This window comes from Phoca vitulina, unplaced genomic scaffold, assembly GCF_004348235.1.
Source record: "Phoca vitulina isolate PV1807 unplaced genomic scaffold, GSC_HSeal_1.0 scaffold28, whole genome shotgun sequence".
NCBI classification, from domain to species: Eukaryota; Metazoa; Chordata; class Mammalia; order Carnivora; family Phocidae; genus Phoca; species Phoca vitulina.
In genome coordinates, this window is record NW_022589731.1 from 26,735,653 (window position 1) to 26,755,967 (window position 20,315).

The 20,315-nt window shown below is 59.8% G+C and overlaps 1 protein-coding gene across 3 annotated transcripts in view; it reads left to right on the plus strand.

Annotated features, from left to right (window-relative positions):
- The window catches only part of INPP5A (inositol polyphosphate-5-phosphatase A), a 173,131-nt gene that overhangs the window by 50,596 nt on the left and 102,220 nt on the right, over positions 1 to 20,315 (plus strand). For all 3 annotated transcript variants that reach the window (XM_032423024.1, XM_032423025.1, XM_032423023.1), the window contains exons 2-3: positions 543 to 584; positions 18,313 to 18,413. In XM_032423024.1, the coding sequence (XP_032278915.1) occupies positions 543 to 584; positions 18,313 to 18,413 (143 nt within the window). The remainder of the gene's footprint in view (positions 1 to 542; positions 585 to 18,312; positions 18,414 to 20,315) is intronic.

Below are 20,315 nucleotides of genomic sequence, written 5' to 3' on the forward strand. Positions count from 1 at the left end.
TGGGGGGGGTGGGCACCCGCCCTCTCGGCCGGTGGCTGGCTGTCCGCGGCCCCCAGCAGGGACGCCTGCAAACGGGAGATGGTGCTTTCTGCGCAGCTCTTTCCCCAGAGCACCGGGGGCTTGGAGCCCACCCCCTGGGCCCGCTGCTCCCCGCCTCGTCCTGGAAGCCAGCCCGAGGGCCGCATGGAACCCTGTCCCTCGGGGACAGAGGCTCCCCTCAGCCAGCACCAGTCGTGCCGTCCTGTGGCTGACCCCGGCCTGGCGGTGGGCGGTCCCTCCCCGCGGCCCCTGTGGGGACAGAGCAGGGCGAGGGGCTGGCTGTGGACACTGGGTGCTGCCTGTTGCCTGGAGCGGTTTGTCTCTGGGACCGCCTGCCCCGCGGCGCTGGGTTCCCTCCTGGGGGGAGGTCCCCCCGCGGGCTGTGCCCCGCTGGGCCCGCCGTGAGGCCTGCAGTAGGTCTTGATGAAGACCGTTAGCTTCTGCTTGTGGCTCTTTGGGGCTGGCCAGTGGTCTGACTGTCTTTTTTTCTTCTTAATTTATAGCCAGAAAACCTACAGAAGAACTGGCTTCGGGAATTTTATCAGGTAAGAAGTGCTGGTGACAGCACGTTCTCTCAGATGAAGTATTTATGCCGTGAGTACTTCATTTTTGTGGAAACCGTGTTTTGTCCTAATCGTGTGGGCTTGCGCTGTCGCGGGGCTGGCTGGCTGTGGTGGGCGTCACGTTCCTCCTCAGAAGCTCCTGTTCAGGTCCCCCTCCTCTGGCCAGGACTCCGAGGCCCGGGGCAGGGGTCTCTGCATTACTGGAGGGGGAGCCCATTGAAAGCTTCTGGGGACAGGAGGGTGCCTTTCAGGAGGGTCCTGGGGTTGCAGCATAAAGACGGCAAAGCCACGCGGAGGGGCCACTGTGGGGTCTGGGCGGGAAGCATGGAGACTCGGCTGGGGCGAGGTGGACCTGGGTCACAGGCTCGAAGGGGACGCGTTGGCAGGATGAGGGGCCAGTTCCAGCACTGGGTGTTGAGCAGGTATTGGTGGAGCCCCTGGTCTGTGGGTGATTCTGTGCCGGATGCTGGGGACTGGATTCGGAGCAGTGGATAGACAGCTGTGCTCCGGAGCATGAGCTCAGCCAAGGGCAGCTCAGGTGTTTGCAGGACAGCGAGGATGACCGACGCAGTAGGGCTGAGCACATGACTCATGGGTGTCGGGGACCCCTAGGTAGGGCGTTGGAGAGGCCGCGCTGAGGCAGGGGATGCGTGGGGAGACCTTGTGGGTGAGAGGAGCCCAGTGGCCTGGCATCCAGCGTGGCGGGGGCAGTGGGTGACTGGACCTGCCAGGAGGTGAGGGGCCCACAACCCGGAGGGCAGCTGGGAGGAGGATGGCGCAGGTGGGGCGGTGGGGGAGGAGCGGGGACTGTCCCCTGCCCTCCTGCAGCTCTCCTGAGTCAGTGGGGGTGTTTTGGGAATAGGACACAGCAGGAAATATTGGGGCTGGCCCTGGGCCTCCCTTCCTCCTGGCCTCTGGGTCCGGCAGGCTGAGGTCCGAGGGGCGGAGGGGCTCACACAGCGGGCCCACTTGGGCATGGGCTGTGTTCTGCCTGCTCTGGGCAACGTCCGGGCCCTGGGCTAGGGTGGCCTGAGCACAGGCCTATGAAAACGGGCCAGTGGGCTGCTCCAGGCTCCTGCTGTCCACGCCGGGTGTCGAGGGTGGCCATGTGACCCATCCACTGGAGGCTCAGAGTGCAGTGGCGGGTGGCGGCTGATCCTGCTCCGACTCTGGAGGAGACAGCAGGCCCCCGGAGGGAGGAGCCTCGGGCAGACCTTTTCATCCCTTGTGTCCAGCGAGGTGTGTCCTCCTGGTGTGTTTGGAGGTGAGGCCCCTCCCTCCCTGTCCCACACGTATTGTCTGCCAGTCGTCTGCTTGGTTCTCGGCGGGGTCAGAAGGCAGGTCCCCAGGACATGAGGGAAGCTCTGAAAGGAGCCTCTTCCGGGATGGGCAGGTGGCAGCCTGTCGGGAGGCCCTCAGCCCTTCCTCCTCTAGCGTTCTGTCCTGCCCGGGACCCCCCGGCCCAGCTGCAGTCCCGGCAGAGCTGTTGGCCAGGGTCAGCTCCGGGCAGGAAGCCAGCCGAGTGGGTGAAGGCAGGGCTCTGGGGGCTGGATGGGCTCCAGGGCCCCTCTGCCTGCGGTGCCCCCGTCCTGCTCTCTGGGCTCCCTGGGCCTGTGTCCTCTGGGCTAGAGCGGCTGCCATGTGAAGCTACAGCTCCCGTTTGTGTGCTTTTCAGAGGTGGACACAGAGTTTGAGATCTCTGTTAGGTGCACGTCTTGGAGCTTGGAGGGGCAAGTAAGTGGCCCCGCGCTGGGGGGGTGCGGGGTGCCGTCCTCGGTGAGAGACCCTGCCCGACAGCCCCAGACTGAATTTCAGTGCACACTTGTAAGCTTTGCCCTTCTACTGATGACGTGGTTCTGGGGCGTGCGGCAGCAGCCAGGCTACCAGTGGCCTGCGCGTGAGTTCAGAGCTGGGCAGCTGTGCTTTCTGTGAACTCTGACCCCTGGAAAACCGCAGACCACAGGTGTTTCCCCCTTTGTCAGCCTCCTTGCTGCACATGAGCCATGTCGGGCTGTTTCCGGAACCTGGAACCCAGAGGGGCAGGCGGCCTGCTGTTTTCCTCAGGCTCCTGGTGTCCTTCCCGGAGTCCTTCCCAGAGTCCTTCCCGGAGTCTGGAGCCTTTGCGGAGAGAAAGGATTGTGCATGATGATGCACTGGATGGAGGTGCAGCTCTTCCTGGTTTATAAGCACAAGTCTCTTCAGAAAGAAGAAATTTCAGTGACAGAGAATTTTCAGTGATGATTCTTATAAGTAAGAATTTAACGGAGGTCCCCTGACACATTTCAGGCTGACTGGCTCAGTGAGGTGATCAGCCAGCCGACCGCAGCTCAGGAGCTGCTGTGAGCAGAGAGGGAGCGGGTCTCGCCCACAGCAAGGGCCAGTGCCCAGGGAGGAGGGACCTCGAGGCCCAGGGGCACTGGGTCACTGCCTCTTTAAACACAGAACTGAATACGACATTCATGCTTTAGAACCCGTGGATTAATCTTTGCTTTTTCTGTAACCTTTGCTCACCGTAAAGATGCAGGGAGCAGGAGAGAATACTGCAGGTGTTTCCATCCTTAGTTCTGACGAGCCTCTGACACTTTTGGCTTCCAGGTCACTCTCTTGGCCTCCCCCACACTCCCATTGTGCTCCGTGGATTCATCGTCACCATCTGAAGTTGCAGCCTGTGTCTGTCGGGTACTTAGGTATTTGTCTCTCCCCCTAGAAATGCGGGCTCCACATCTGCCTTGGCCTCGATCTTTGTGTCCCCCCCAAGTTCCTGTGCTGAAGATAGTGTGTGAGGGGGGCCTTTCAGGGGGTGAATAGGGTTGGATGAGGTCATGAGATGTGCCCATGATGGCATCACGGCCCCTTCAAGGAGAGGGAGAGGCCACCGTGCGAGGGGGCCAGCCAGCATGCCAGGTGCTAGGGGGCCAGACACCCCCTGCCCTTGGGAGCGCCCATCACACGGGAGAGACAGCTGGAGAGCCCCACGGGCAGCCCAGGGTGGTGCTGGGAAGGAAGTGGCCTGCCCAGGGTTGGGGTTCTCAGGAAGGCTCTTGAGGGGGCCGTGCCCACACCTGAGGATGGGCAGGAGCAGCCGTCCTGCTGCCCGGGTCTACTCTGAACTCTCCGAGCTGCGGGCGGGGCTGCTGGGAAGCGCGGTCTACCTCTTCTCCCTCTGTGGTGATGGCGTACTTGCCCGCACGCTCCTGGGGCAGGGAGCTGTCTTGCTCGCTCTTCTCCTGAGCGCCTAGGAGTGTGTGGCGCTCGGTGTGTGTTCAGCACTTCCTTCCCCGATACTGGTGCAGGGAAGTTGCACAAAGCAGAAAGTAGAGATCAGTACCCCACCCCGTTCTGCCTCTGGTTTGACGCTCACGCCCTAGTGCGCGTCTCCCTGGCAATGTGCCCGCAGGAAGGGGGACCGTCCTTAGCAGGTTGCAGATACGTGTATTTTTACAGCTTACTCTTTTTTTGGTAAGCTGGGAAATTTGTGTAGACGAATGCACACTCTTTGGTTGGCTTCTGAGTATCTCATTAGCTGGAAAGGCCACTGTTCTGTTGATGGGTTCCGAGGTTGTTTCGAGTTTACTGTGATGCTATAGATAAATTTTAAAACAGTTATAACGTCCGTCATACAAATATAAATTGAGCAAGTACTGAAGATTTTTAAAATCATGGTAATAAGTATTTCTTATTAGTGAGAGAGGAAAGAAAAGTGAGATGCTAGACCTGCTTCAAACAAGACTCCACAGAGCAAAGCCGGATTCTCCCAGCAGCCGAGTGACTGCCTAAGAAACGAACAGTGGGCCAGTGATCAGTTCTTCCCACCAGACACTGGGTTCCTGCGGTCAGGAATCATTTGCATTGCTGTCAGTTTCTAGAATTCACAGAATTGTGAAACAGCTCAGTGATAAGTAAGGTTGAGAGAACCTAAATTAGGGACCTCAACTGGACATGCTGTTTGCCATTTCAAGTTTTCCTGACAGTGGTGGAAAAAGTGATGTGATGAGCAGTGCCTTCTTCCAGGTAAACTGCAGGAACGGGCACCAGACCTACCCTCTCACCTTAAACCAATCAAAACCAGGGAACATCTGTGAAACTATGGTTTTCAAACATCAGACCCCAGGCTGGCCAGGCGGTGACCACGGAGAGGGTCAGAGCTGCCTTGCGGCCGCCCCACCTGCCACTGGAGAGAGTTTCCGGGCGGGCACCCAGCAAGGTGGAGGGTACGGTCACTGTTTACACTGATCAGAAATTACCAGGCAGGCAAGGACGCAGGAAAATAGGACCCTACAGAGGAGAAAACCAATCAGGAGTGTGGCTAGAGGCTTATCAATTTTATCGATCTTGGAGAACCTGCTCTGGGTTTTATTATGTCTCTTGTTTTTCCTTTTTTTCATTCATTGATTTCTGCTTTTTATGTTTTCCCTTTCTTTTGATTATTTTGGATTTAATTTGCTTTTCTACATCTAATTTCTGAACGTAGAAGACAAAATCACCAATTTCAGAAATCTGTCATGGGGCATCATCACTAAAAACCCTGCAGGCATTAAGGAGATAAGAAGGGGATATTATGGGCAATTCTGTGCTAATAAATTTGAAAATTTATATGAAAGGAACATATTTTTAGAAAAATACAGCATCAAAGCTTACAGTCAGAAGAAGTAAGTGAACTCAGTAGCCCTCTCTCTGTTAAATTAAAATTTGCCCAACATTTTCCGACAAAATCTTCCAGGACCGTGTGGTTTCACTGGCAAGTTCTGTCAAACATTTAAGCAAGAAACAATCACAATTGTTCAGAAACTTCCAGGAAGACTGAAGCCCAGGTGATGCTTCCTCGCGACACCACAGCGGGGGGAGGCTTTTCCTGCTGAAAGTACATGCAGTGTCTCCCATGAAACAGATGCAGACTAGAGAACGTCGACGCCAACTGTGTGAGGCAGTGCACACGCACGTACACACACAAACACACGTACATGCACGCACACGCACAAATACGCGTGCACATGCACGCACGTGCACAAACGCATGCACATGCGTGCACACTCGTGCAGACATGCACACGCGAGCACACAGACACGTACAAAGAGACGCGTGGACGCACACGCACAAACGCACATGTGCACACATACACACATGCACAAATACATGCGCACACACGCACAAACACGCACACGCACACATACACACACGTACATGCCCAGAGACACGCACACGCACAAACACGTGTGCACATGCACACACGTGCACAAACGCATGCACGTGTGCACACTCGTGCAGACATGCACAGACATGCACACACAGAGACACGTACAGACGCGTGGACGCACACGCAGAAACGCACATGTGCACACATATGCACACGCACAAATACATGCGCGCACACGCACAAACACACACACATACACACACGTACACGCCCAGAGACATGCACATGCACAAACACGCACACGCACGCATACACACACATACATGCCCAAAGACACGCACACGCGTGCACATGCACAAACACGCACACGCACATGTACACACACGTACACGCCCAGAGACACGCACACGCACAAACACAACATACCAAAATGTTAGTGCATCATCACCCACGAAGTCAGAAATCAGTCAAATGCACGTGTCAACAGATCCACGCAGAAAAGCCGTACGGTCATCTCGTTATATGCAGACTAAGCGTCCGGCACAATTCTAGAACCGATTCTGATGAAGACTCCCAGGAAACTAAGAACGAGGGGACCTCCCCCAGCCTGTACAGAGCATCTTCAGAGCCCACAGCTGACCGCAGACCCACCGGGGCAGGGCAGGGGCGCCTGGCGTCCCCCTCCCGCTCAGCGCGGTGCCGAGGGTCCTGGCAGGTGCAGTAAGGTGAGAAAAGGAAATGAAAACCATAAGATTTGAAAGGACGGAATAAAACTCCCCGTGTGGGTGAAGATACGACGCCGCTGGGGGGTCGTGAAGCATCCACAGAGACTGCGAACGTGAGCACATGTGTTTAGTTGGCAGCGTACAGGGCTGTGCAGACACGTCTTCTTCCTGTCAGCTGTAACACCGGACACGTCCGATGTGACGCGGTACTCGTGCTGGAGTGAGGGGCATGGCACGGATGCCGCGCACGTGGGCGGTGTGCGCTGGGACCTGTGACCCGCGTACGAAGGAGACCAGAGAGGAGAGGAGATGGGGCGGCGCGCCCTGTTCGTGACGTGGACACCCGTGATGTGGCACGGTGGCTGCCCACCGGCTGAGCCCCCGTTGAGTGAAGTTCCCCTTGAAATCTCTGCGTGGTGTTTTGGTAGAAGCCTGCACGATACGTCTAAAATTTCATATGGGAAGACAAAGGAACTAGAATAGCCAAAAGTGTAGGGACTCACACTTTCTCATTTCAAGATTTATTGTAAAGTTACAGCAGGACAGAAGGACAGAGCTCCAGATCAGTGGAACAGAGATACAGAAATAAACCCAGGAATACGGCCCGGTGATCGACCCGGGCTGACCACAGTTCCTGAGAGAAAAGGACACGTGTTCAGCAGGTGGTGCTGGGAAATTGGACGTCTGTCGTTCCCACGCAGACGCAAATCTTCTATACTTTGCACCATACACAAAGATTAAAGCAAGCTATGGACCTGAATTAAACTTAAAATTATAAAAGTTCTGGAAGAAATCTTAGGAGAAAATCCTTGTGACCTTGAATTAGGCAAAGATTTCTTGGACGCACCAAAAGCACAATTCATAAGAGAAAAAAATTGATGAATTAGAATTCATCATAATTCGGAACTGGCCAGACCCTGGGGAGAGGTCAGCTGGGTGAGGCTGTTGGCTGCGGTGTGGCCGCCGGTCTGGAGGAGTCGGGGTGGGGCACGCTGCCCGGGCGGGCCATGGATCTGCAGCGGCAGGGGGCGGGGACAGGCGGGTCGGGATGAGGGCCCAGCGTGTGACCTGGGGGCTTTGTTGCCGGTGCTGATTGAGACATTGTTGTCCGCGGGTCACAGCGCTCTGTGGATTAGATTAGCAGCCCCAGTGCGCTCTCGGGGAGTGTGGACGGTGCATTTGTGCGAGTTAATCTCAGAAGCTCTGCGAGCAGAGCTGACGACGTGCCTCACCTCCGGACATGCACTCCTGTCTGCAGGTCTGTGGGCACCGGCTGGAGCTCCGAGCCTGCCTTCCCTCCCCAGTGAGAGACAGCACGGCAGCCCGGAGCCTGGTGGGCCACCCCCTCCTGCTGTGTGGCTCCGGGCAAGGGCGGACCCCGAGGTCTCGTAAGGGACGACGGAGGCGTTGCCGGTAACGTGCGGTGCCGCTGCCTGGCCCGCTGTGAGCGTGGATTAAAGTGCCTGCTGGACCGCGGTGCGCTGAGCGGTGGCCCTGCCACCCCCCGCCTGTCCTGCGTGCGCTGGGGAGCGGGGGACAGAGCGCCCCAGCCGGCTGCGCGGGACGGCTCTTCCAAGTTCCGATAGTTGAAGGTCACTGAGGAAAGGACTGCTGGATCAGACTGCAAAACTGCGGTTTTTAAAAATTTTATGAAGAGGTCTTACAAACGAGGAAGAGTTTGTAGAGTGCCAACAGGAGGGTGGCCAGAGTCCATCTTGTGGGACCGAGCCCCGCGCTGCCCAGGAGTGTCCTGAGAGCACGTGGTCCCAGATCTCTGGGAACAGGAGGGAATTACTTTAGTAACGTTTCGGGGAACCCGACGTGTCCCTGCGTTAATACCCAGCACGCGGCCAGTGCAGTCAGGGGCCCCTCCCACCTGTCCTCTCATGCCGCCCCTGATGTGTTTTACACCCTCAGCACGTTGCGATTTGCCCTGGCGCATTTTGGGCGCCACCGTGGCAGACGGGAGGGGAGAGACGCAGTGAGCTGCCCTCGTCACTGTCCTGCCGAGCGGCACTTCCGCGTTCCTGTCTGCCGCTGACAGCCACGGGGGACCCACCTGGCCGCCGGCGCCCCCAGACGAGGCTGCGGGGATCTCGAAGCTGCTCTGACCTCTGACCCTGGTGCCCTCTCCCCCCTGGGTGGGCAAGGGCACGCAGACCCTCACTCACAGCCATGGAGGCCCATCCTGCACTCCCAGACCCTGCCTCTCAGCCTCAGGCCCACGGAACCTGGCAAGTAGCTCGTGGTGTGCCCTTGCAGGCCCTTGCGGCTGTGTTCAGCTCACACGTGTGGACAACGGTCGGCTGTGGGATCCCGGGTGATCTGTAAGTTCGCGTTACTTACGCGTCTCCGTTTCCTTCGGTCTCAGAGGGCTTGTCCAGAGTCGGTCCTCGCTGCTGAGCCATAGGTCCTTGCCAGGCTGGGCCCTTATTCCCCGGAGTACAGCGTGGCCTGTGCTGTGGCCCCACTCGACGGATGAGAAAACTGAGGTGTGCAGGGTCAGGAGATGTGCCCAAGGCTGCACAGCCACAGGACGGGAGCCCCAGCCTCTGCAGTGCCAAAGGCTGGCCTGGCCACCAAGTCGGGAGGCCTGGGGTGAGTGAGGGGCAAGGCGGTCCGCAGGGGCAGGAAGCAGGGTGCTAGGGACGGATGGGCAGGGGTCCACGACGCAGGGCAGCTGTTGGAAGGGGCTTGGGTGTGGCTTCCTGGCAGCAGGCAGGGGGAGGAGGAGGTAGGAGGCAGGGAGGCTCAGGAGGGAACTGGGCCCTCCCGGTCGAGGGCCAGCCGCCTGCCGCAGGGGCGGGGACAGATTGGGCTGCGTGAGGAAGGAGGAAGTTGGTTGGACCAGTGGGCAGGGGTGGGGCCTGCGGACCCAGTAGGAGAGGGGAGTCCTCAGTTGCCTGGATCCAGGATCTGGGGTTCCTAGCAGCATTGGTGGTAACCCCCATGGGAGCTTTGGGGCTGGAAGTGGGTCTTTAGGGCCCAGGACGGAGAGGAGGCACAGGGTCTGCTGGGGCCTGCTGGGCTCTGGAGAGTACTGACTCGAGTTCAGCGCAGGCCATTTGCTCAGGGGGTACTGGGGAGGTTGGGGGGAGCAGGAGAGATGATCATTAGGGGGCCGGGAGGAGCAGGAGGGCAGCTGACCGGGAAGGCCAGAGCCAGGTGTGGGCCCTGGGAGTCTTTTAGGTCCTGGGATCACAATCTCCTGCGAGCCGAAATGGCTCAACGAAGGGGCCTCGTGGAAGTGGTGGGTGGGTGTTGTGAAGGGGGTTTCCAGGAGGGGTACCAAGGTGTCTCGTGTGGTGACCGTGGGGCTGTGACCACTGCTGGCCCCTGTGGTCAGTGTAAAGGCAAGTGAGCGCAGGTGAAGCAGGTGGGAGTCTTCGCCGTATCTGCCAAGGACCCGGTTTGATCCTGCTCCCCATCTCAGTTGGGTGAACGTGTTTTTTTTTTTTTTTAAAGATCTTATTTATTTATTTGCGAGAGAGAGAATGAGAGACAGCATGAGAGGGAGGAGGGTCAGAGGGAGAAGCAGACTCCCTGCCGAGCAGGGAGCCCGATGCGGGACTCGATCCTGGGACTCCAGGATCATGACCTGAGCCGAAGGCAGCCGCCCAACCAACTGAGCCACCCAGGCGCCCGGTGAACGTGCTTTTTAAGTTCCAGTAGAGCTTTGATGTCCTAAAGCAACAAGTTTTGTTTGAAATTGAATTGAATGTGGAGCGTGGGCTCCACATTCCTGGTTCTGTAACGGGAACGGTCTCTCGCCCAGCCTCGCAGACCCACACACACACGTGCAGCACGGGGGCTTGTCCAGCCTCCGGGGGCGGCGGCTCAGTGTTTGCGGTCAGCTGTGGGCACGGCCGGGCCGCTGCCACGCACGGAGTAAACTCCAGCCCCACATGCTGGGGCGGCAGCCGGGCCGAACCCATCCTGGACGCAGAGCCCGGGTCCAGCCTCACACAGGCTCCGGAAGACCCCTCGCCGGTCGGCTGGCGAGGCCACGAGGCTTGTGGCCTTGTGTGTGCTGGCCGTGGGGAGAGGTGCTCGGTGGCCGTGTGCACTGCGGGAGGGCGCCCATCGGGGCCGTGGGCAGCTGAGTCTGGGCTTCCTCCTGGGGGCAGGCCCCTGGCCTCCACGCCCACCCACCCAGCGCAGCCCCCGAGCCCAGGGAGGGTGGCCGCGCCGGCAGAGGTTGAGCCCCTGCTGCCCCAGGCTGGAGGTGGGCAGAGGGTCTTCCAGATGAGCATGTTTTCCAAGTAGACTTGGTAAATAGCAGTAACTTTTCTCTCAAGAAATTCTTTTGTCTCCTTTCTGCTCCTTATCTTGGCCATCAGGCTTCCACTGGCCTGTGTGCAGGATGTGATTCCTTTTTAGGTCACTCAGATGCTCCTCTCTGCAGAAAGCCTAACAAGGGCTGGCTGTTGCTATTTTTAACGCTGACTCTGGGCCCGCGGAGGGGCCGGTGGGTTGGGCGAGGCCGCCTCGCGGCTTTCCTGGGCCACCTGCACAGCGTCCGGGGGCTGCAAGCTGCTGTGTGCACAGACGGTGTGGGTGCGTGTGCGCAGCAGCGAGTCCTCAGGCGCTTTCTTACCCACGTTTCTAATTCACTCTTTTCCAAATACTTTTCTTGATCCTTCTGATGAAAGAACGCATGTATTTTTATCAAAAGTTCCTTTTTTTTGGTAGAATTTTGGTGAAGCAAGTATGTGTGCACTTTGGGCAGTGACTTGCTTGCTGTCCCAGGGGAAGCTACGCCAGTGTCCCCATGAGGTGGGATGGACCCGGCTGGGTGGAGGCCCTGCTGGGCGGAGGCCTGCGTCTGCTCACACCAGCCTGCCTGGGGCCTGGGACCACCGCCCCTGTGTGGTTTACCGAGATGTGTTTCCAACCAGAAGTGACATGAGCTTGCTGTCCCCCACTGTGGGGGGGCTTTTCCTGTCCGTCCTCAAGGTATCCCTGGCATCGGCCCTGAAGGAATCCCTGCCCGGGATCATCCACGGTCCAGAGCTCCTTCCAAGGGGCCTGGTGCATACACCACACCGAGCTCTGCGCCCGAGGTGAGCGCGGTGGTGTCGAACCCACGCCACCAGTCAGGGGCTTCCTCTGTCCGGCTTGTGCTGAGTGCCAGACCCTGGCGTCCTCACTGACCGCCACAGCCACTGTCCAAGGCAGGCTGTCCAGGAGGGGCACGCTCAGGCAGCCCGGGGCACCAGGCACAGGGTCTCTGCCAGGAAGGACGGAGCAGGACTCCTCGCGAGCAGGTGTGCTTCCCGGAGAGCCCACGTGGCCACCCTACCCTGCCCGCGGCGAACCTGCTGCTCTCAGGCCCCGGCTGTTCTGTGCAGCATTACTAAAAATCCCGTAACTGAGTCAGTGACACAAAACCACAGATGACAGCTGCCCCCCAGTCACCACATCCTAGTTACTTTACTACATTTCACTGCCAGCATCTGGGTTATTGGTGTCTGTAGGAGGAGAGAGCATCTCCCAAATTCCACGTTCAGTGCCATCGTGTCAGGAGCTTGGGCCACCGGGGCGTTTATGCCATGGAAACAGGTACATTCCACCAGTCGGGGTTTGTTCCCAGAGAGCCAGCTGTCAGGCCCCTGGCAGTTGCTGGCCCGACCCCAAGGACACGCGTGTCCCCCAGGACAGCGGTTCCTGGGATGTGTTTTGTCACACGAGGACATGGCAGTGGAAGTGGCCCCGGGCCCTGGGGTGCGGTCTGGTAAGAGTGCACAGTGGAGGGCATGTTCGGCATTGTCCAGCAGCGGTGAGCACAGCCCGTCCCCCTGTCTTCCACCGGCTGGGGCCGCCTGACTCGCCTGCCGGGGCCGTTTACGGCTCTGTCTGCGAAGGCTTACACTTGCCTCCTGAAGTCCCCACAGCTTCACTCACTTGCAAAGGAAATATTTTTCTTCTGTTAGTGAAAATTTCTGCAGTATGTCACTAAAATTATGGTTTCTAATGAGCTATTTTGAATTTCTCACCACGTGCCATAATTAAATCTGTTTTACAATGAAGTCCTTAGCTGTTTGAGTGATAGGGTGACAGATGCCCAGGCTCTGAGCACGGGCACCTGCCCTCCCCTAAGAGCTGGCAAACAGAAGTGGTCTTCAAGCCGAGTTTCAGAGTGGGCGTCGACCAGAGATGCGGGGGCCCCGGTTCCCCCTTGCCCTGCCGTTAAGGAACCGGGGAAAATCAAAGACGGACGGATCGCATTTCCCATCATCCCGACAGGCTCCCTGCTCAGCTCCGGAGCCCTGGGCGGTGGGCGGTTTCTGGCCTTTCTCCCACCGAGTTAAACAACGACTGTGTTGAACAAACTCTTTATTATGTGAATTTAAAACGTGCATGAAGTAGAGGGAACAGGGCGACGTCCCTCGGTGCCCAGCAGCCTCGCTCACAGTTTCCAGCTCACGGCCAGTCCTGTTGCGGTTGTGCCCTGCAGGCCCCCCCGCCCCCCCAGTCACTGAAGCAAACTCCAGGCAGCATGACGTCATGCATCAGCCTGTCTGCATGTGTCTCTGGAAGAACTGAAAGCGTCATCCGTGTCGCTGGGACACCTACGAAGGTTGACAGGAGTCTAAGTATCGGGTCTGCGTTCCGATGTTCCCACCGTCCCCTAATTCACGCACTGTTGGTAACTGCAGTGGGTCAGTATCTTGGTGGAAATTGAAATGTTTTCTTACCTTTACAGAGGCGTGCTTGGCATACGGTGGACTTTGCGTGGCTCGAGGCCGGCGGTGTGGCAGGTTCTGACCGCCCTGGGGGCTCGCGTGTCCACGCAGCTCCCGGCAGCCTGTAACTGCTGCTCTGGGGCCCGTGTGCGGCGCGCCCGCTGCTTTGCTCTCTGCCCCTCGCTGTCCATCGGTCTGCGTTTTCTAGATTTCCTTCCCTCAGCGCACTCCACGTGGTTTCTGTCTGAGGAGTCACGGGGGCCCAGCCGCGGCCGCTCTCGGACGGCACGCAGGGGCGCGTGTGCTCTGCAGCCGCCTGGCCTCGGCTCACGTCTACTCCACCAGGGTGCCTGACGGTGTCACCATCTCTGCGTGCTTGTGTGCGGCGTACGTACACGCGTGTGTGTGCGTGTACTTGGGCACGTGTGCGTGCGCACGCCTGTGTGCTCTGTGTTTGTCTCATGTGTGTACATGTGTGTGCTCTTGTCTACACCGGCATGTTGGCGCTCTTGCCGTGTAGACGGTGTGGCCCGCAGAGCCGAAAGCATCGACGTGGCTGTCCACAGAAGACGTCTGTGCACGTGCTCCCGGTGGAATCCCTGGATCTCCCTCTGTTGAGAACTGGATCTCCGTGCCTCTGGCGTTGGAAGCACGCCTGCCGGGTGTGCACGTCCCGGGCTCACGCTTGGTCTCACCGGGGCTTCCAGAGAGCTCGTCCCGTCGTCGCCTGGTTCACGTGTTGGTTCTGGCCAGTGCGCATGTGACCCGCTTGGCTCTCCCCGCGATCTTTGTCCCCGGAGACGTGTGCTGCACCTGTGGGGTCCGATCCCCCTGCCGGCCTGCGTACTGGGGGGGTCGTGTGGGTGAACCTTCTCAGGGGCTCAGGAAGCCCTTCCAGGCACAAGTTCAGGTCTCTTTCTGGGGAAGTTTCCTTGGATTATGATTTTAAAGATTAGTTCTGATCTGATGTTTCCTCCCGCAGGGACTGGTGGCTGTCCTGCCCAGCTCCTCTCCCCCCTCCCCCTCCCCCGCCTGGCCCCTCTACCCCCTCTCCTGCCCATCTCCTCTCCCCCCAGCGCGTGCCCTCTCCCCCCGCCCCACCCATCCCCTCTCTCCTCTCCCCTTCATCGCAGCTTCTCCTGTCAGTCAGCCCTCCCTTGGGTGCTTTGTCATCTGTTCTTTTCTATGAGGATTTTGTCGTTTTCCATTTCTTTCCTGAGGTTAATGTTGTTTCTTTCTCTTTTTGTTTTTGGTCCATTTCTGGTTGAGTTTTGTGCTTCTGATTCCTGTTCTCAGATGGCAGTTTGAGCGTATTTAATTCTGTTGCAGCGTGGCTGGTCCGTTGTGCTCGGTGGTCCTGGGTTGGGGCTGATTGGACCTCCTGTCTCCATAGACTCCTTTCCCGCCTGGCCCGCGGGAGGAGGCTTGTGCGGGTTCCCAGCCCGACAGCACCCCCTTCTGTCCGCCCAGTAAAGTGCAGGCCCATCGGGGCTGCTAGCGGCCCGCGAGTCTGTCTGCGGTGAGCGTGGTACTCTCCTGGCTCTCTTCCGTCCATCAGCCCGTTTCCCCTTCCTTCCCTTTCTCCTCGGTCAGCAGCTGCCCAGGGCCGCCTCCCCTCCTTTCTGTCCCCTTTCTGCTCCACAAGGCCCGTCCTTTCCTGACCACATGTCAGGCCTGCCTCGGCCTGGCCCAGGTGTCCCCAGGCACGTGGCATGCTGTTGGGTGCTGACCGCCAGGTCCCCAGGCTGTGCGGCCTTTGGCCCCTAAGCAGGGTGTTCCCGCCCCAGCTCCTGGCGGCCTCCATCCGCTCTGGGCTTCAGGAGTTCGGCGTTTTCAGATTGCACACACGTTTGAAACCACGCAGTGGTTGTCTGTGTCATCCCACTTAGCGGGACGCCCTCGCGGTGCAGCCTCTATTCTGCTCCCAGGTGCGCCCCGTTCCCGCGGGGCCCCGCTGCTGTGTGCAGAAGCCCCCGCAGCCTCTGTGAGCCCTGTGAGGAGGCTGCGGGGGTCCGGCGCTCCATGCGTCCCGGTGCCGCCCTCCGCCAGCGCCCCTGGGCATACCCCCGCCCCCGCCAGCCCGGCGCCTCCCGCGGGTGGCCTCTCAGTGTGCGGGTCTGAAACCCGTGGCAGCTTTGAGAGAGTCCAGGCTGCCCTGGTGTAAATGAATGGGGCCTTTGTGGATGGCTGAACGAGAGTGTGTTTACAGCTCGGATACGTATTTCTCCACGTGGAGGGGCCACACCACACCGATTGTGCCCACTGATGAAGTTCAGGGTGATCGTTCCACGGCCTGTTCCTGGAGCGGTGCCGGTGCGGGGAGACGCGGCGTCGGTGCCCACATCGTCAGAGCTGAGCCATGCTCGTCATCGGAGAGTGTCCTGGGGTCACTGCTCAGAGCATGTCGCCGCCAACGGAGGTCCCAGAGATAAAATCATGGGAGTCACTTTTTTGGCTGTTTATTTAAACTTATGATCAGTTAAAATTTAGTTTCAAATATGATAAATTTAATTTGGAAAATCATTGTTTTCCATCCAAGATACGTTGAACATAGGTCTTTCCTGCCCTAGAAGTACGGCTCAGTCAGGGTGCGGTGTTGTGCGTGGGGCGGGTTCAGAGACTGGAGGCCAGGAGGAGCACAGCGGACCGCAGCACGTCCTGTCCAAGTAGCGCCATGAGACGGCGTTGGCCGGGTGTGCGGTCCCAGGACAGATCACCAGGTGTCTGGGTCTGGGTCTGGGTCTGAGACCCCGAATGAAGTGGAGGGGCAGGAGGTGGAGAAACGGAAGGCGCGGCTCTCCGCATGGCTGCAGGTTGAGGTGCGTCGGGATAGGCTTGGAGGTGCTGTGACAAACGCTGGAAGGCCTGTGTCACCGACCTCACAGCACCGATCCCCTAAATGTCCTGCACCCTCGTGAGTTTGGGGCTGCTGCCAACCCAACAGTGAGGAAACAGGGGCCAGGACCAGCGCCCCCTGGACATGTCTCATCCACGGTGAGGCCCTGTTGCCCGGAAGAGGTGCACGGCGTGGGCAAGCTGCTGTCTGGGCCTCACAGGGTGGCCCGGCCACTCTGGAGAGAGGGGAGTCCCTCAGGAGTGAGGTCAAGCGGCCAGGCCCTGCCCAGAGCAGCAGGGGGAGGGAGAGGAGTGCCCAGCATGAGTGGAAGGATGGTTAGGAGGGTCCTGCGGGCTGGAGAGCACGAACTGCTGTGGGACAGACAGACGGACGGTTTCTGGGTCGGGGACTCAGGCCTGGCTCGCGTGGCTGTTCTGGCCTGGGCCTGTCCTCGAGGACCTGCCACTCACCCAGGTTCCTCCGGAGCGAGCGTCCTCAGGCCGAGGGGGAGAGGCCCAGGGAGGAGCAGCGAGGGTGGCCACCGCGACCCTCCACGCTCTCACCTGTGCCTGTCTCAGGCAGCACTGCGTCTAGCCCACACCGGGGACGGGGCTGCCCTGCATCTCGGGGCCTTCTGGAGGGGTGTGGAGCGTGGGAGAGGAGCCCTGCCAGTTTAGGAGAACGAAGGGAAAGCAGAGTCCTTTCATCAGAGTCTTTAGTCTGTGCCAAGGGCTTTGCTAACCCGTGGTCTTCAGACCCGGACCGTCCGAGGTCACGACCCCACGGTATGTCCTTGCAACAGAGGCTCGGCCTGGGAGGGTGGGGGCTGCTGCAGACGGAGGTGCAGACTGGTGGGGGCCAGTGCCCAGATGGACGCCCGCGCCACGCTCACTCTGCACACCTGAAGCACCTGCTGCTTGAGTCCATCCCACGGGTGGCCACTGAGGGCGTGGATGTGTCAGGGGCATGTCCAGAGCCCCGGGACTTCCAGCCATCTTCTGTTTTGGATTCTGAGTGATGGGGGCCAAGCGGAGGCTGCTCCTGTCCAGGCAGAACATTGCTGGGTCGCTAGGGTCGAGGCCTACGACTGATGTCGTTGGGGCAGAGGGCCGGCACGGCGGCTCCTTTGTCCAGGCCGACCCTGAGGCCTTGTCTGTGTTCTGAAGATCCGTGGGCAGTTCTGGAACCCGACCCAGCCCTCTGCCACCCTGGCACCGCAAGACAGACACGGAGTCGTGCATCCACGGGCAGTGTGGCAAACGCGTCTCCGTCGTCACTGCAGAGTTATCTGTTTGGAGAATCTTGGTGCCCGGGTGGACAGGCTGGTCCTCTGGGAAGAGTGTTGGGCTGTGCTGCTGAGGAGACGTGCGCTGTGTAGGGCGGCCTCGGGGCCGAGAGCCTGTCAAGCGTTGGGGCGCCCACACCCGTGCCCACCAGGGTGTGATTCCCAAAACTCGCATCTCCACCATTCCTCCTCCGGGAGGTGCACTGTCCTGTGGGAGTGCCGTGAACTCTCTATCTGAGCGCACCTGCCGAGGGGCGCTGGGCAGCTTGGCATCCCAGTCGCTTGGGCGTTCCTGAGTTTGGCGCACTCGAGAGGTGTTGGCCTGGCTCCCTGTCCTTCCGGCAGGGCTCACCGTGGGGCGTGTCCCCCGCCCCAGCCCCATTCTAGGTCGCATGTTCTGCCAGCCTGAGCCCTGAGGGGGGTTGGCAGCGGGAGGTGCTCATGCTTGCGTGTGATGGGGATCGGGAACTGCCTTAGTGAACTTCCGGTAAGCCCATTTTCAAGGAACCAAGAGCAGGCCGGGAGCAGCTTACTCAAGCACGGATGCTTCTCCCACTCCGCTTAAATGTGTCTCCTGTCAGAATTTCTTCACTTTTTTAACAGATCCCAGTTCTGGGTTGTGTGTTTATGACCCAGCTGAGAACCGGTGGGCTACGCTGCACGCCACCTGCCGGTTGAGCGGCTGCCACCGCTGTGCCGTGCTTCCCGGCTGCGCCGCGGGCCATTCATCCCCCAATGCACGGCGTGCAGGCCTGGCGCCCACGCCCTCGTCCCCTGTGCCCAGCCCTCCACTCCTCTGTGGGCTCTGCCTGGCTGCACCCTAGAAGCAGCGGCTTTCCCTCAGGGCTGCGCAGCACCGCCCACGTCCCTGAGGCCGCGGAGGGCTCACTGGCCGCCGGGTCCCAGCAGGAAACAGTGTTGGGGGCTGGGTTGCTGGTGACATCAGACCACTGGTGTGGGGCCGGCCTCTGCGATGGTGCATTTGGGGAGGCAGCCGCCAATCCGCGGAGCCTCTGACGGCCTGTCCTGCGCTTCCCTCCCCAGGTCGTGCACACGCACAAGCCGCACTTCATGGCTCTGCACTGCCAGGAGTTTGGAGGGAAGAACTACGAGGCCTCCATGTCCCACGTGGACAAGTTTGTCAAGTAAGTCCCTGCGGTGTGCGCCACGCCCTTCCCAGAACACGGTGCCCCTGGGGGGGGGGGGCAGGGCGGAGGGGAATAGCGCGCCCCTGGGGGGGATACGGGGTGACAGCGAGCCCGGGGGGTGTGCACATGCAAGGTGACAGTGGTGCCTTGGGCCTGGAGACTTCAGCCCTGGGTCCAGGCGGAGTGTCCCATCTGTGCGGTCTGACGGCTGCCATCCTGCCCTTGCTGTGGGTGGACGGACAGATGGACATCGAGCAGCTCACAGCTGTGTTCGTCACAGTGGGATGGGGACGGAGTGCAGTCGTCTGTGGAGAGTGAAATCTTTGTCATTGGGAGGAAGTAGCCACAGGCGTGTGCTGAGTGCCGCACGCACACCCTGCCGCCCCGTGGAGGAGAGGCCCTCCCGGTGCTGCTGGGACGGGGCGCCGAGGCATCCTCATGGGCCCGGGAGGTGGACCCACGGGGGCCGGGCTGGGAGCAGGCTTGAGGCCTGGCGCTGGGAAGCGGGGTCCCCGTCTAGCTGTGGGTAGCAGGAGCAGCTCTGGCGCCTGCCTGCCTTCTGCCCACAGCCCGAGTGCCCAGGACTCCTCTCTGCCCCCAGGCACTGCTGTGCCTGCCCTCCGTGTCCCCTGGATGTGGCCTTGGCCACGCCCCAGCCGTGGACTCCGGGCACTGTGACCGCTCCTGCCAGCAGTGTGAGGTGACACTTGCTGACTGCCAAGGCTGGTCACTGAAGGCCACCGTGCCCGCAGGGAGCCGCATGTGGGCCTCTGGGTCTGCGCTCGGAGCCCCGGCGCCCGCCACGTGGCCGGAGGAGGGCTTCAGCTGCTGTCACCTCGCTCAGTCCTGCTCGGGGCCCCTGACATCGTGGGTAGACACAAGGCATCCATGTTTCCAGTTGTTAAACTGGGGGTAATGTGCTATTTTCCCTAAACGAGGTAATTTTAAGGCTATTTTTATCAAAATGTTTTTCTTTTTTTTAAACTTAAACTAATACTAGGATTAATGTGGGCGAGCAAGGGGTAGTTAAATAGCCCCAAGTGCCCGAAATAATACTAAAAAGCATGAGGTGGGCGTCCCCTGGCCTGGGCTGCAGGCCCCTTGGGGCGCAGTGAGGTCAGGGCGAGGGGTGCAGGGTGGGGATGGGCTGCAGGAGGACCCCGCCCTGCGTCACCCAGCCGTGTGCAGCCGGCTGCGAGCTGCATCGCTGGTGGCTACGTGAGAAGGTGACACTGGACGCCCCCCCCCCCCCCCGCCCCGCACACGAGCACGAATCTCAGTCCTGTCACCGAGTAGATGTCAAACGCAGTCATAACAACGCTGAGACTAAGTGAAGGACGATGTGTCTGCGGCTCTGGGGCAGGGAGAGATTTCTTAAAAAGGTGCAACAAGTGTCACCTACAAAGAAGATTGAGAAATTTGTTAAGCGATGAATGATAATATGAAAATTATCAAAAGAAAAGACACTGTACACGAAGTAAATGTTTAGCCACACCTGGGAAGGGCACCTGCCACACAGCTGAGTGACAAAAGCCAGCGCTTGAGAACATAGAAGGGCCCCAGAAGCCGTGAGAAGGACCACGTGGAAAGAGCCAGGCATTTCCCGGAGGGGGCCTTGCGGGCCTGTGGAGGGAGGCCGCCCTGCGTCCCGTCCCAGCCCCCACCCCACATCCCCTCGTCCCCACCCCACGTCCCCTCGTCCCTACCCCATGTCCACATCCCCGCCCCACATCCAGGTCTCTGCGTCCCCGCCCCGCATCCCCTCGTCCCCACCCTGCATCCCCGCCCTGCGTCCCCTTGTCCCCACACTGTGTCCCCACCCCGTATCTGTGTCCCTGCCCCACATCCAGGTCCCCGCGCCCCCATCCTACATCCCGTGTCCCCACCCCACATCCCCTC